At 40.4% G+C, this 17602-nt stretch overlaps 1 protein-coding gene across 1 annotated transcript in view; it reads left to right on the top strand.

Annotated features, from left to right (window-relative positions):
* Positions 1-17137: 17137 nt before the first annotated feature.
* The window catches only part of LOC139719416 (glutamyl aminopeptidase-like), a 33336-nt gene continuing 32871 nt past the window's right edge, over positions 17138-17602 (top strand). Inside the window, exon 1 of the mRNA XM_071630832.1 lies at positions 17138-17503. Coding sequence (XP_071486933.1) covers positions 17138-17503 — 366 coding nt within the window. The remainder of the gene's footprint in view (positions 17504-17602) is intronic.

Genomic DNA, 17602 nt, shown 5'->3' with positions numbered 1-17602 from the left:
GTCTCATCTTGTGTATGATTACTTTTTTACGCGAGGCAAATATGAAAGACTTTTTTTTCTGTGCATTTTCTTTCCGGACACATTTAATGACTTTGGTGTCTTATCAAAAATATCTGTCAATCAAAGAAATCTCGCAAATTCTCGCTATCGCCAATGACGTAAAAAATACCCGGATGTTGATTTAAGCGTCATTTACGGTGCATTATGGGATAGTCCGGTAGCAAAGTCACTTCCGTTCGTACGCGCGTGATACGTGACTAATGCTATTTACACACACAACCGACTGTATTCTACGTGTACTTCCGGTTTTCTCGACTTGAATTACAGCTTTAATATGATTTGAAATTTCTCCATTCTTAAGAAATTGCTGTTACTACAACTATTGGTTGTTGCTGCGAAGCGGCCATGTGTTGTTCGCACGACAATAAATGAAAAAAATCTGCAGAAGTAGGACCCTTACTGGCATGCGAGACGTGACGTGGCAGCGTGGGTGAAGTTTGCGGGTGACTCCACAGCGCAGTACGTGCACGCGCGACTTACTAGTAGTGGTAGTAGCACTAGGTACTAGTAGTAGGCCTATAAAACTAGTGCCTACGTACACTGTACGTACTTACTTGGAAGAAATTGCTTCGGAGACAGGATAAGTTCGAGATCACTGTTCGTTCCCGATTGTGTTCGCGACATTTCGACAGCTAAGAACAAATCAAGAACAAAGATGGGCATTCCATGACGATATAGTACTGTATATCCAGGTGGGTGAATATTTTCCAGCATATTTTCAGCGTATGCAGAGATGACTGATCTGTGATGTGCACATCGATCGCATGATCAAGCAGTACGCTGTACCGGTAGCGTGTGTTAGCTTATGCGCTGCGTGCAGTACTAGTGGTGCATGCTAATACAAGGCCGGCCGCCGGCGGGGACTACAGTGTACGAGTGAAGACAGGCCTGGCCACTCGCTGGCTCGGGCGGTAGAGCGGCCTACTGTACTAGTATCCGTGGTCTCGGCGCTGCGCTATAGGTAAGGTACACGTACGCGCACGCTAGCGTTGTGCAAATTATGCCCCGCGCCGGAAGTGCCCTTGCTACCAAGTGCACTAAATCTTGACGAGAAAGCCACATCCGGGTACTTTTTACGTCATTGGCGATAGCGAGAATTGCTTTGTTAAGATTTCATGTGGGGTATGAACACATTGTGATCAACGCCAATATCAAAGATTTCTATCTGCGAAATTTTCTCGCCAGACATATTTCATGTAAGGGATACCTTCAGTTAGAATATCTATCATTTGGAGACTTTTCGCATATTGCTTTGGTAATATTTCACATAGATTGTGATTACTTATCCAGAACAAAAATATGAAAGATTTCTGTCGGCATGTTTTCTCGCTAGACACATTTCATGCCTTGGCTGTCTCATCAAAATATCTCTTAATCGGATACAATGTATTTTTTTTTCGCAAAGGGTCTACGGCAATTGCCACTTGGGCAATTACGCAAGACCCTTCCTCTGACCCTAACCCTAATCCTAATCCTGGACCTAATCCTAACCCTAACCCAAACTCTAATCATAACCCTAACCGTAATCTTGAACTCTAACCTTATCACTAACCCAACCAGTATCTAGCCCGGAGGGGGGGGGGGGTGGGGATACTTGCCCTGATACGCTTACAAATTGCTTTGATATTTCACACAGGGTATGATTACACTGTCCACAACGAAATCATCAAAGATTCCTATCGGCGCATTTTCCATAGCTAGTCATATTTCATGTCTTTTCGATGTCTCGTCAAAATATCTCTTAATCGGATTTTTTTGCACATCAATTTTGTTTGATGAAATTTATAAGGGGTATGAATGCATTGTCCATGACACATAATTATGTCAGTCTGCGTATGTTATCGCTTAACATATTTAATGAAATGGATGTCTAATTAGAGTTATCTCTCGGTTGGACATTCTTCGCATATTGCTTCATTGATATTTCTTCATATGGAGTGTGAATAAGCTGTCCAAAATACAATTATGAAAGATTTCTATCAGCGCATTTTCTTTTATTCAATAGCCAGACATATTTCATGAAAGGAATATCTTATCAGAATATCTGTCAATAGGAGATTCTAGCATATTGTTTTGGTCATGTTTCACATGGCTCATGACTACTTTATCCACTAAAAATATAAAAGATTTTTGTCTGCGCGTTTTCTCGCCAGACACATTTCAGGCAAGAAATATCTGTTTGAGAGATATTTTCATGAGACATGCAAGTCATGAAATATATGTCTGGCGAAAAAAATGCTCAGAATTAAATATTTGCGTTGTGGACAATGTACCTCATACGAGCTATCATCCAAAGAAAATTTAGAGAAATCTTGATGAGACAACCAAGTTTTGACATTTATGTCTAGCGAGAAGATGCGTAAACAGAAATCTACAATTATGAGCATTGTGGACAATGTTTTCATTGTCCACATAAATTGTCCTACCCCATGTGAAATCTTATCAAAGCAATATGCAAGAAATGTCAGATTGAGCGATATTTTGAATAGAAATTGAAGCCATGAAATGTGTCTGAGTCGAAAACCTTTCATATTTGCGTTGTTTATAAAGCAATCATATCCCATGTGAAACATGATCAAAGCAAGACGTGAGTAATTTCCAACTGATAAATATTTTGATGAGACATCTTTATGTCATAAGATCAAAAATCACACACAAATATATATATATATATATATATATATATATGTGGTGTTGAAATGCTAGAATCTAGCATTGTTTGGGCTACGTACACAAGGCATGCATGAACGTTTCAACACAACTCTATTATATATTTGATTTTGAAAAGGGGAATTCGAACGGCATTTCTAAAACATACCTGTGTTGTGTGTCACGATTCTTCTGTCTGTCTTGTCTGACTTCGAGAAATGATCGGGTATAAAACGCCGCTTCTAGTTGGACCGCTGCATTACCAAACAATGCAATATCTATCGAGAACATAATGATACGTATCAGAAAGAAGACAGATACGCATTCCAAATGATGTGATACGTATCCAGAACAAGTGATACGCATCAGAAACATAGATAGACTGTGAAGGGATGCGTATCTGTTTCATGAGGTATCTGATTGGAATGCATTCTATCAGGGGCCCGTTGCATAAAACTTACCATTGAATTTCAATGGTAACTACCGTCAATATTAGGCGTCACAGCCAATCAGCATCAAGGATTATAAGATTTACCGCTAATTTGAAGACTTACCGCTAAAAAGGAGCGGTAAGTCCAGCGGCAAGGGTTTTATGCAACAGGGCCCTGGTGTATTTGGGATACGTACAATATATACGTATAGACTATGCGATTTATGACTGTTATGGCCATTCATATGCATCGCGCTGATCACACGCAAATACTCGCGGGCAAGGTATGGCGTAATCACTACGGATGAATCCTTTGGGATGAATCCATCGAGTAGATACAGCTCTATGGATGAATCCGACTTGAGAGCACTGTTATGGCGGTGTGGTAGGAGATAATGTCCGTCCGGAGAAACACTAGCAGGCATAAGGTGTGTGTGTGTGTGTGGGGGGGGGGGGGGGGGGGGTCCAAAGAAGAAAAAAAAAGCGCTTTCAAAGGGTAATGCAATGAGCCAGGTGCGTTGCTGTCATCCTTTGTTGTATCAATGCATAAATTATCTTTTATTAGGCATACTCGAAGCCCCTAGTCAGAAATTACCATAAAAAACAGTACCCAAGTCGAAATGGTCTGTAAGAGGTTAGACCTACAATGTACAACCCATAACCCTTATGGAACAAACACACGGTCACACAGTGTGGTTTATGTAAAAATAAAATGTCCCAATTTCACATAGTAACTACACGTATATGAAATTGGGATATTTTCACATAAACCACACCGTGTGACGGTGTGTTTGTTCCATAAGGGAATATAGACACGTAAATATACACTTATTTTTATACACGTCAAATAATGCATTACAATTTCTAAAGTGACATCTTCCATACGCAGAGCGCGTTTTGAAAAAGCACTCATCTGAGTGCATAGACAGGTATAGGGCTAATACACGCAAAGTCTAGTTCATGAGCCCAAAGCTGCGCAGTAATATCTCGGGAAGTAAAAGTAACTCATCAAAATGGAAATGTAGGTCGTACACAAGGAGTAGATGCAGAAATTTTACATTTCTGTACACATTTTACATAGGTACCTTTTGAGTTGAAAATTAGCTGTTTTTCACCTTAGGATTCAGTACTCCGCATAAGGACACACATTTTCGCGCGTTATATGAACGGCGCGGTGCGCGCGAACAGGCAGGGAGAGGTCCCATCAGAATGACCTACTTCGAGACGTAAAAGAACCACTATTCCTGTCGCACAACCAAAAAGTAACTCCTTAAAATGAATAATCATATTCTAATGAATATTCATGTAAAATATCTAGCCAATTGGAAAAACTTTCCCATAGGTACCTCTGCAATATTCATATTCCTTAGCTGCTGACGGAATCTGCCTCTGATACACTGTATTTAACGCGTGCCGCACTTTAGGATACCGCATTCTGATTGGCTAATAGGTTTTCGGGCAATCGGTCACCGCGTGATCATTTCATTAATATTCATCACTACTCACGCCACTGGATCGCTGTGATTGGCTTCATGTAAATGAACCTCAGATTCAAAAATAATGATCTCGCTGCATCGCGATCGGATACAGTGTACTTTGTGACCTCCACACTCTGTACTGTTCATGGCCGCCTTACTACATCGACACTCTTTCCTGTCCACTCATTTACACCACACACTGCACTGGCGTGCTCTGCATCTCCTGCCTTCTATAATCCCTTCCATACACTTTTTTTTGGACGTACTACTACTACTACTACTACTACGACTCCTCCTCCTCCTCCTCCTCCTCCTCCTCCTCCTACTACTACTACTACTACTCGTACTACTACTCGTACTAGTAGAGTATGACAAAATCAAAATACGGTATATATGCCCATTGAATATTAAAGACAGCTCGCACAGCTAGAAAAGTATTACATCAGTAATATAAAAAAAATATCAATTTGATCATTACAGAATTGACACTTAATCATTCGGATTAGATTTTTGTGTACGGCTATGAATAAACTTCGAACTATTAATCACTTTTCAATGTCGTTGTGTGGCTGAATTGCATAATGTACTTGTATGTCACTGCGCTCTGCACTGTCGTAATTACTTTTTGATTCCGTTGAGTTCGATCCCCCGCCACCCCCCCCCCCCCCCCCACTCTCTCTCTCTCTCTCTCTTACACACACACACACACACACGCACACACACACACACACACACACACACACACACACACACACACACACAGAGGCACACCTCTACCCAGCAAAATCGACACAAGCACATGCTGTATACACATGTCATACACTGACAAAACCTTTTGGACATAAACACAAAACAGTGTATATATGAAGGTAGACCAACAGCCATTTGCTTTTATTCAGTCTTTTTTTTTTTTAGTCATCTGCAAAATTACAATACGTGCAAATTCTCTAACAAGATACAGAACTGGTACAAATGCTCTAACAAGAGACAGAATTGGTACAAATCATCTATTGTCTTTATCAATTAAATATTTAGTCCTACAAGGTAGTAGATATCTGCAAAACTATGTGACGGTTTAGAAAAGAATCCAGCGCGTGTGAAATTGAATAACAAGTCATTGTGTCAACAATGTACGGATTAATTTCATGGCAGGATTGTACCTTTGCGCGTAAAACTTGTAACAAAAAAAACAGGGGTATATTTTTGCTTATACGAATATAGTGTAATGTATACATAATACACTGAAGTTTGGAAAAGCGCTGAACTAGGGGAGCTGTGTGTATAATTGCATTGGCTTGAATGGTTTAGCTAATGAGACGTACAGGATGTTTCACCATAAGGCTCATCAGTGACTGACCATTTGTTTGTTTTGTTTTGCTTCTTTCATTTATGAGGGAAGAAGACGGCACGAAGGGTTGTATCGTCTTCTCTTTTGAATGCAAAAATACTGGTCAGTGCTGATGAGCTTTCGGGTGAAGCAGGCTGCATGACTCATAAGCTAAACTATTCCAGCCAATACAATTATATTTTTGATGACTTTATCTTTAGGATATTTCGATTATGAGAGAGTCAATTTATACATTTCACGGAGGTTTGGAAAGATTTAAAATGAATTACATTATAATTCACCACATTCCCTAAAAAAAAAAAAATAACCTTATATAAATTTCATAATCTGCAACGATAACAAGGAACATCATGAAAATTTCAGTTGCTAATATAGTACAATGTATTACCTGTTTGTATCATCATTGTATCAGAGTGCATGTATTCAGAACTACCATTTAGGAATCCATATCCAAAACTCATTTCTATTTCAGAACAACTGGGCCATGTGTTCATTGCTTCTAAGTCGTTTAACTGATATACATGGATATGATTATGAACACTTTTTTAAGTGTGCACGACACAGCACTTTAGCATGTACTGTGAAGGAATACAATAGGTCCTAACAATGATACTGCACTATCATTTGCAAAAATTCAGAACACCTTATAAAAAGTAGAATTTGACCCAAAGCTGTACTCTATAAACGTGAGATATGTTTGAAAAAAATCAAATATAAACATTTTAAAAATTATTTCAAAATAAAGTTGAAGAAATACTAGTAGTTTGCATAGTTGCAAGCCGTTGTCATTATCATGATTATTGCGTAAAGACTTACGGCTCAATGAAGTGCACATAATGTTCAAGACATACCAGTAATTGAGACCTGCGATCATAGAAGCTAATGCATATTACATCAACGATTCTTTTACGGGCTTTTTAGATGGCATTGTATTCTTTAAATCATATACAATTGGTAGCATTTTGATTGATCCACGGACGGACGGACAACCCGAAAACTTCTCGGACCTCTTCTGGCGGAAGCATAAAAAGTTTGCCATGTACATCCATCATAGTAACATTATTAAACATGAAACGGTGACATTTGAAAATAGAACTTTATACCCTTATATTCTCAGGAAAGATACACAATTATGCAATGTTCTTCAAAGGGTAATTTTTAAGTTTCAAAAAGTTGACTTCCATCAGAACAGTACTGCTCTACTTTGGCAATTGGAAGCAAATGACATACCATCCAATCTGAGTTAGTGATATTTTCATACTCTATCTAGTGCGCTCTTAGTAGTCAATTCTTGTGCATGGACACTCATCCTACCAAGTGATGTGCTGGGCAAGACATCATGACATTACATTGGCGTCAATAAAGAATGACAGAAACATTTATCTTTTTTTTTTTACAATAACTGTCAGTTTTGTCAATTGATTCCTTTACCCAAAGTAGGGCAGAGTACCCCAAAGTTTAAACACCTGCGTTTTTCTCCTTTTTTTTTTTTTTTGGACATGCATACTATCTTGAACATCAACAACATCTCTGTACTATTATACAAAACGATGAACATAAAGATCCATATTAATTTTTCATTGCTTCTGTATGGTCTGGGTGACTGGATGTGCATGAACCATTTATGATTCATTGTGACATAATTCTACATTTGACAAGTAGCACTATTATGGCCAGCATATTTGCCACACTTTCCACACTTGTAGGATTTTCGTGGAAGTTTTATGCCTTTGTGTGCACGGTAGAGGCGTCTATTGCTCCTTCGCATGATCTGGACTAGTGACTCAACTCCTCTTCGATGATTAGTACCTCTAAAGTACTCCGTTGTTGTCATGTCATTTAATTTTTCTAGTCCCTGAGCATTGAATATGTGGATAGAACCTAGCCTTTCTATGATATCAGCGGCATGTACTACAAAGAGATGCATGTAGGGGGTTGCTATCTTCGAAGTGCAAGCATCTACCAGGTTGTCATACCACTCAACCAAGTCATTTCTCAACTTTGTCAATTTGGCAGGCCTGTCAGGAGACATGGCCTCAGCCTTCTTGAATGATCGAACATCGTCATACAGAACCCTAAACCTGCGCCATGCATTTACCACTACATGTCCGTGTGCATGAGAGTCAACAAGCTTTTCTATGTCATCCAAGACTTTCTCAACTTTTTGTTTTTCTGGTCCTCTCAGATCCCGGCATTTGACCATTTTGGCATCTTTGTCATAAGCCAGAGGAGCACCACGCACACCTGCTTTCTTCAAGATGTCTTCCATCTTAGCGCATCTTTTCATTTTTTCAGGAGCATAACACCTACTCACTGATCCAATTTCTTGCAAGTCAAGCTCGTTGATCATCTGAATAATCTTCTTCAGTAACCTGTCTGTGATTCTAAGATACATGTGCAACGTATCAAAAACTACGTTCTCCGTTCCGATCGACTTGAATATAGGATCTCGTACACAGGAATATCCCTTTTCACCGATTCTCCTGGGCTGTTTTGGAGCTGTAACATGCAAATGTTGACTATCAATCAGGCAGTAGATACACGGATATTTGGAATTGGCCGCTCCCATTCCACAGATGGTTAGAAGAAACTTGTAATCTCCTGATAAATGATATCGAATAGTGTACTCCAACTCGTCAATGACAACACTTGTGAAGGAAGCTACATCCTGCACTATATCCACCAAGTGTTCTTTCAACTGACTGTATTTCTCTTCATCGCAAAGTATCGCTATGGGATGATGTACACTTGCGGAAGTTGCATTGGCTTCATCGTTTAGAATTGTACATGTGACATTCACGTAATGCCAATGGCCTACCACTGTGCCATCTCCAGTTATCTTCACATCTACGTTCTGCTTACCTTTTCCAAGTATGCCCTTGTCTACAAGACATTCAATTTCTTTTTTCAAAAGTACCTTTATATCTCTTTGAACTCCTGGGTTAGACGACTTGGTTTTGGACAAAGGGATATCCATTTCGCATTCAGTGATTGTCATGTGGCTTTTTACTTTTTTGAGATTCGGGATATTGCTGATACACGCAAGTGCATTCCAAGACTCATCTGAGATGCCATGAGCATCCTTTACTAGCACGGCGAGATTTACCCTTTGTAAAATGTCCTCTTCATTACATCCTGTCATGCTACACAACTCTTCTGTATCTTCAATCAGAGAAATATCCTTCAGTTCTCCACTGTTTGTGTCTGTTACAGTGATATGTATGACACGAACTCCCCACGAATCAAGAAATTGCAACCTGGCCCGACACTCTTCTTTGAGATGCATTGAGAGTCTCCTGGCATGTCTCCTTGAGTAATGTTCTTTTCTCATCCATGCTGATCGCTTGCCTGATTGTCTATTTCTCAGTAACATAGAGAGATGCAGAGCACGTTTCTTGTACTTTTTCCTGATCAATTCAAGGCGTTCATTCTTTTTCAAAGCTTTTTCAAGCTTCTGTTTTATGTCTGTCAACTTCTCATTTTTTCTTTTCAGTTTCTTTATGGTATCAAGCAGACTTTTTTGCGGACATTCTGACTGCAAAATTTTAAGCTGCCATGTCTTTGTCTTTTTAAGCCACTTACTGAACAGAGCTCGCTGCTTCCCTCCACGTTGTGACTGCTTTATTCGAGAAAAAAGTCCTTTAGGTCTGATTAGATACGATTTTATTGCATTCAGTAGACGAGGAGTTGAAGAAATATTCATAGAATAATGTTGACATATAGAAGAAAACACAATGTTTGAAACCTGTTGTGGACCCTTATGCATATGTAACTTTGTAACTTCAGTAACAAAAGCCAAATCTACATTTAAAAAAAAGTATGCCATAGTTCATGAATGAATCAAACTGCATAAAAAATATGGAAATGACGTGTGAGTGTAAAATGTCTCAATAACTTTGAAACTAAGAAACTGTAAAACTCTTAAACAACCCTGAAACAAAACGTTGTTGTGTCTTGACTTCATTTCTGTTGTTTCCACTCTTCTCGAGTTCCATACGACCTTATGAACCTCAACATCAGATAGTGCCCTCTCTCCAGGTGATGTTCTTGCAGGGTACCACTACGTTCCACAAATTCGGTAATTGGTCTCATTTTCCTGAGCTTTAGGTAAAGGCCCTTTTCTTTCACGTATGCGAAATCCCCTGCCATATTGGTTATTCTTACGTTCCAGTCGGGTCCGAGGATGGCATTCAGCTCATTCATTAGGTTACGGTCTTGAGTATTTTTACAAAGTGCAAATACTTCCTCGAACACCAGTGGATCTACAGGGACACGTGCCACGCACTCCGGATTCTGGTTTATGCTGATTGTAAGTTTTTCCTTTATGGCAAGCCTGAGCGCAGTCTTGACATCACTTGCTGTTCCGCAGCTGCCTGAAAAATCTTCTTTGGTGATGAGATCCGCCTGAAATTAAAAGTCAAGTTCATACAATCTCTCTGTAAATCAAAGATGATAATACTAAGCACCCATCATTTATTAGAGAAGTGGTAAGTATACACACGAAGGATAAGTAGGTAGAAAGGAATCATGTACAATGTATAACTGAATTATAACAATGGCTTTATCCCTTCGGCAGTTTAATGTTAAACATGGGTTACATGATTAGGAATATACGTTTTCCTGTTCAATTTCGTATTAGTGCATGGAAGAGTATAGAGAGTCATTCAATTTCGATATAGGGCAACAAAAAAAAATTCATAATGGGCATTCAGTTTCACATTAGAGCAATCTACAGAGTAAAAACATTATTTAGATTCCATATACCATAGGGCATTCAAGTAAGCACGAAAAGACACGTGACTGAAGATTCCTGATAGATTATTTGAATTATGTTACACAATTAAGAACAAGCATCTCTACCAATTATACATGTTGATTCCTGGTGACGTGCAATACCGCATACATCTCATTTTATTGCGTTACTTGTTCATCTTCACATTGTATACAATGTATGACAAATTTTCTAACATTTTTGTCAATCATATCATTTCCTCAAATCTAAGCTTCCCCCTAAAAACAAAAATATAAATATAAACAACCCTCCAGATCACACTCTATAAGGTGACATCATTTGTCAAACGCAAGTCAGCTAAACTAAATTCTACAATTGACAGTGGAATTTAACTTCCCAAGAGCTTTTGGAGCATAGGACTTTTTTAGGGACTTTGTACAACACATTCACAGTGCCTTCATTTTCCAAGAGATGGACAGCATTTCTGACATAGGAATTCTCTTCTATGCTGGTATTGTATATAATTATGAAGAAGTGATCAGCTCTGGGAAGACAACATTGCAGTATCTATTGTACGTTCCTGTTAGTTGAACTGATTTGTGTTTGGCAAATGATGTCCTCTCCAGACTGTGCTCTGGAGTATTTTTTATCTTTATTTGAGCTTAGGTTTGAGAAAATGAAAAAAATGTTTGAAAATCTATTCAAGTACATGTGAAGATGAATAAGTAGCACAATAAAATGAGATGTATGCAGCATCCATGCACATCAGCAGGAGTCAACAGGCATTTGGCTTTCCATTGACCATAGTTTAAATTTTGGAAAATACATCTTACCTTTTCCAGCCACTGATCCCACTGATCCCCCCATCCGGTATAGTGAACTAAAACCGTGTGATCATCTTCCTCCAGAATCTTTCATGTAAAAATAAACAGAGCATCAATAATTAATTGTAAGAACTAGAGTTTCTATGATAAGTTATCAAATGAAATGATGAAAACGATTTTCTAGAATGAGATGAACAATCTAGCTAGACAATATACTTAATAAGCTATCACCTTGTGCTATAAGTATAGTATAATACTCACGGAAATAAGAAAAAAGCTACCCACGCACTACTGTCTCTAAAGTGTTCGATATTATTTTTTTACTGGGACTTTTATTAAATACTGCTGTGCTTCAGTGCTTTAATATGGTTGACAGTTATTAAACACTAACGTCAGATTTACAGTCGATGAAAATGAAAATGAAATGATGAAAAAAAAAATTAATCCAATTTTTTCCATTTTTTCCCCCGGGTCGGGGGGAGGGGGGGGGGGGGGGGAGACAGGAAGTAACCATGGTGTTACGATTACGTGGTCGAGGACGTGATGCGTTTCATGAAACGGTAAACTTTTTGTCAGTGATATACACTGACAACTGTTGAAAGCTACTGAAATCCTTGCGTCTGATTGGCTGATAGCAAATTTGTCGGTGAAAACCTCCGACGAACTTGTTGATGAAACGCCCCCCAGATGGGCGCTCATATCACCCGCCTTCCTGACAACTTGGTCCATGTTGGGGGACCTAATTTACACCCTAAGCCTGAGGCCTGCTCCCGAGACTGTAACTTGGCTAGAACAATTGAGGGACGTTATTTAACTGCCGCTGAATACGCAAGAAAAAGGCTCATTCGTGTTAATTACCGCTCACTGACCCTGGTGGACCGGGTTACGGTTGGTGCTGTTACTACGTTAATACTACGTACTACTAGTTACTATAGCTAGTACACTACAGACTAGAGTGTATACCTTACAGTAAGTGTTACCTTACAGTAAGTGTAAGTGTATACCTTACAGTATACCTTACTGTTAGTGTTACTGACTGTTTTTACTAGTGACTGTTTGTTGAATGCATAAATAGTTTTGACTTTTACTAGTTTAATCCCCTCTATAAATTACACTAGTTTGATTCGTTATATTCTACATCGGCGCTAACAGTTACATGAGACAATACTTAAACATGCTTCAAAATATTAGAATGATGTTTAGTAGAGTTTAACGTTAGGCCTACCTCGACATCAAATGCTGACTTTTTGTTCCACTGGCACTGCAGTTGTTTTCTCCTGGGTCTCCGCGGTAGGCCTAATTCTGGAAGTTCTTGAAGTTTTTTGAAATGTCCGATGCAATATGAAGCACATCTTCTCCTTGGTCTTTGGGTTGGGTGTTCATTCATTGGTTCCAGAATGAAGTAGTCTCGTACTTGTAGAATAGAGGTCTAGAGCCCTACTCGATGAAGTCCAAATATGAAATAAGTTCTAACACTTTCTTGTGTTGCATGCATACGTAATATTACGTATACAACTACATCTAGTCACATTAGCTATATTACTAGTATAGCTAGCTAGCTATCCCCTCAGTGCATGCATAATACAGCTAGCTGCGCGCATCGCATGCTGGTATTTCGCGGAGCGCGACCACGCTAGCCAGCCGTCCAGCGCTAGCTCGTGATTGGCTAATATCTTTGACCTGTGTTTGTATGCAAATGAGGTCAACGCGTGATCAATTAATGAATATTCATTATACACTACCAGCAACGGGTTTCAATTCTCGCTATCGCCAATGACGTAAAAAGTACCCGGATGTTGATTTAAGCGTCATTTACGGTGCATTATGGGATAGTCCGGTAGCAAAGTCACTTCCGTTCGTACGCGCGTGATACGTGACTAATGCGATTTACACACACAACCGACTGTATTCTACGTGTACTTCCGGTTTTCTCGACTTGAATTACAGCTTTAATATGATTTGAAATTTCTCCATTCTTAAGAAATTGCTGTTACTACAACTATTGGTTGTTGCTGCGAAGCTGCCATGTGTTGTTCGCACGACAATAAATGAAAAAAATCTGCAGAAATAGGACCCTTACTGGCATGCGAGACGTGACGTGGCAGCGTGGGTGAAGTTTGCGGGTGACTCCACAGCGCAGTACGTGCACGCGCGACTTATTAGTAGTGGTAGTAGCACTAGGTACTAGTAGTAGACCTAGTACAGTGCCTACGTACATTGTACGTACAACTTGTACGTGTACTTACTTGGAAGAAATTGCTTTGGAGACAGAATAAGTTCGAGATCACTGTTCGTTCCCGATTGTGTTCGCGACATTTCGACAGAGAACAAATAAAGAAAAAAGATGGGCATTCCATGACGATATACTGTATATCCAGGTGGGTGAATATTTTCCAGCATATTTTCAGCGTATGCAGAGATGACTGATCTGTGATGTACGCCGTACCGGTATGTGTTAGCTTATGCGCTGCGTGCAGTGAGTGGTGCATGCTAGCTAGCAAGAAAGGCCGGCCGCCGGCGGCGGGGACTAACGAGTATGCATGACAGGCCTGGCCACTCGCTGGCTCGTTACTCGGGCAGTACAGCGGCCTACTGTACTAGTATCCGTGGTCGGCGCTGCGCTATAGGTAAGGTACACGTACGCGCATGCTAGCGTTGTGCAAATTATGCCCCGCGCCGGAAGTGCCCTTGCTACCAAGTGAACTAAATCTTGACGAGAAAACCACATCCGGGTACTTTTTACGTCATTGGCGATAGCGAGAATTGGTTGTATGTTAATGAAAATATGACATCATACCTCATTAAGAGTTTGTCCGCCGACGTGTGTAGACTTTTTGTAATGGTCATCAAAATGGGTATCTAAAGCGGTGGTTTTCTTTTCTTTCTTTTTTTACTTTAATACCATAAATATATTTCTCGTCTAATTTTGCACTTTATGCACACAAAAGTGGTATGATGATCGCTATTCCGAAGGTTCGTTAATCCGAAAATGAAATAATGTTATTCCCATCGTGATAATGCTGCGTTTACACCATAATGTTCCCTTCGACTCAAGCAGTCCCGTTTCAAGGTCACGGAGGACAAAACGGGATGGACGAGAGACAACGCGCGGTGGGAAGGGACGGGCAAACGTGACACATGCAGTTGGTGTGATTGCCGTGGATGCCGCGTCAGAGTTTTAAACTGTCAAAAAAAAAAAAAAAAATCCACGGCGGTCCCGCTGCTGAGGAACCTTATATATGCCGTACTAAAACGGGGTAAACGCAACAAAACACGACGGCACGTAATAAACTATAATAGGCCGTAACAAAACTATGGGCGGTTCGTAGTGGGACGCGACGGAAAATATTTTGTAGTCTAGTCTGACCAGACGCCGTGAGAATGGCGTCTATAGCTACATGTTCACCGGATGGAGGACTGGAACAAACGAGACTATGGACACGATGGAGGGAAAAAACAGGAGAATATCCCATCTACCCACCGGCGCATTACGGGCAAACGGGGCTGCCGCGGCCGCCGGGAATATGGTGTCAACGCAGCATTACGTTCGTTAATTCCGAAACGCGCAAGCTTCCTTAGGCCCTATATAGGTTCGTTAATCTGAAAATGGGTAAGGTTGGTTATTCCAAAGGTTCGTTAAGGTGAAAATAAAATATCGTTATTTCGAAGGTTCGTTAATCCGAAAATGAAACAAGGTTCAGTAATCCAAAAACTGAATAATCTGAGTCCCCCCCCCCCCCATTTCTCTCTCTTAAGTGACCTCGTATATTACAATAAACTGTTTTACGTCATGCATGGCTCATCCTGATGATGATGTGGAGGAGAAGGGTGCCATACGGAGGAGGGAAGATTTTCATCAACAACAATTAGGCCTGCTCTGATTACAACTGTATTCCAGTTCGTCAGTATGTATCGTGCGTTATGTCACACATGTCTGTGGTGTGTTTGCGTGTTTTCATTGCATACTAGCCTAGTATTCTCCCACTTTTGAAATAAAAGCACAAAAATACTTGGTCTACAGCCACAAAATTGTGCTTTTTTCCCCTTGTGTTATAGAGTTAGTGATGTGAACGACCTAAATACTGTGAAGATTAAAGGACAGCCAAAAATTGGAAATGCAGTGTTTTTGTTTACAATAAGCTAATGCCTGGGCGGGTGTATTACGTGGTGTTTTATTGCTTACATTCATTTTTCCAATCCATACAACCAAAATCACATCACAAAGATCACAGTATTGGTGCCAAGGTAATACAGCAGGTATAGTTATCATTATAATTACTGCGTCGTTACCATGTATGTATATTTCTCTTGTTCTGTACATTGTTGAAAAGGTAAAAGAACTCGTACTACCGTTTTTGATGCAATATTGATATATAAGAAGTATGAAATAAATTGAAATAAATTGAAATAAATTGAATTGAAATGATAGTCTATGAGAAAAGTACAGCCCCTGCTGATTTTTGTTTATAATCAACCAGAAGATTCACAATGTCCAGTTCCGCAGATGTAAGTGAAGGAAAATGAACTCAACATCTCAAGTATTTCGAGGTCATGTCAAATCCGTTTCGTTTCCATGACAACAGAAATATGAGCAAGCCCCGACTCCCGCTGGTTCCCTCGATCCCTCAAATAAAAATGGGCGGGCCCTACATTCGTACAGCAGATGCAGCCGCGTGAGATTGCGTTGTTGGTTGCCGGGTTCTCTCCCCCCCCCCCCCCCTCTCTCTCTCTCTCTCTCTCTCTCTCACACACACACACACACACACACACACACAATAATTTTCAAATTGGAATTTACGAGTCCATATTACTCAAGATGTCTGAAACGGGTAATAATAATGATATGGACTGTCTACTTTCGGGGAATACGACATTAATTGCCCTCACTAGTATTGTATACAATTTTAGTTAAACAACTATGTAGATGATGTCAGCCGTGTCATGACCCCGGCCGGGGCATGACGTAAAAGAAGTTAAACATCTTCGGAAGGAGAGGGTTTTGGTGTCTGGAAAAGTTCCATGCCTCGTTGAAAAATAAAGGGGGAAAATAAATGACAATCTATGTTGAAGAATATATAGCGCATGGAAGAATAAAGAGATTGTACTTATAGGCCTATAAGAACAATCTCCAAGTGGGAGAGAAACCTGCGGAGTGACCATACACCTGGTGTTTAGGGTAGGACATGGCTTTTGACCAAATGCTTGGAAATAGTATCAGTCCCCAATCACTAATTTAGACCAATGGCTGAATCGTAAACTGGCATACAAGGGGCGTATCAGGGAGATGACTCTGATAACAGTGGCAATATTACTGTTTGCTGAAGGATTGATTACGGAAGACATGTATCGAAGCAGTTGAAACCAAGTGTCTTGCCAAGTAGGCCTACCTCCTTGTGGAAACCAGGGAGCTTCAATATCGCGAAACAGGGGAAAGGGGAGGTTTGTGCGTGCGTCCAGAAACGCGTCGCTATCAGCCTCTTGAATCAACAGTGCGGTGACAATAGTTGAGCGCGGAGTCCTGGCCGTGAGCGAAGAGACCGTAGTTCACCTGTTATTGAATCGACAACCGATACATAACTGAGTTCTTCTGGAAAAAGAGAGACAATCACAGGAATTATGATTGAGGATGACTTTTACCAGAAAAGTGGTGGCTACTTTCTCCGCCGTAGTCAGCTGATTGCTGCTGGAGTGCTCGTTGCGTGCCTCTGCCTGATGGTCGGGCTGCTATGTGGCCTCCTGCCCCAGTCACAGACATGCGAGGTAGAGGCGGGGGACGAGGTCCTTGTCTTTAATGGAGATGGCATGGATGAGGCTGGTTCTCCAAAATGGGACCAAATCCCAGAAGACACACCCGTAGAGAAGGCCAACAGCAACGAATGGGAGGAGTTACGGTTACCGGAAAATCTGATCCCCCATCACTACCACCTGAGGTTGCACCCAAATCTGACCACAGAGGACTTCACTGGTCACGTAGAAATCGAGGTTCGTTCCAAGCCCCTATTCTCAACTTAAGAAACTATTTGACAAAGTCATTATCGAAACAAGGACTTCTCTTCGCAAAGAGAAAACAAGTATTATGGA

Source organism: Diadema antillarum, unplaced genomic scaffold, assembly GCF_040938485.1.
Source record: "Diadema antillarum isolate AM-2024a unplaced genomic scaffold, OU_Dant_1.0 scf00000110, whole genome shotgun sequence".
NCBI classification, from domain to species: domain Eukaryota; kingdom Metazoa; phylum Echinodermata; class Echinoidea; order Diadematoida; family Diadematidae; genus Diadema; species Diadema antillarum.
This window is presented reverse-complemented; position numbering and strand designations above follow the sequence as displayed.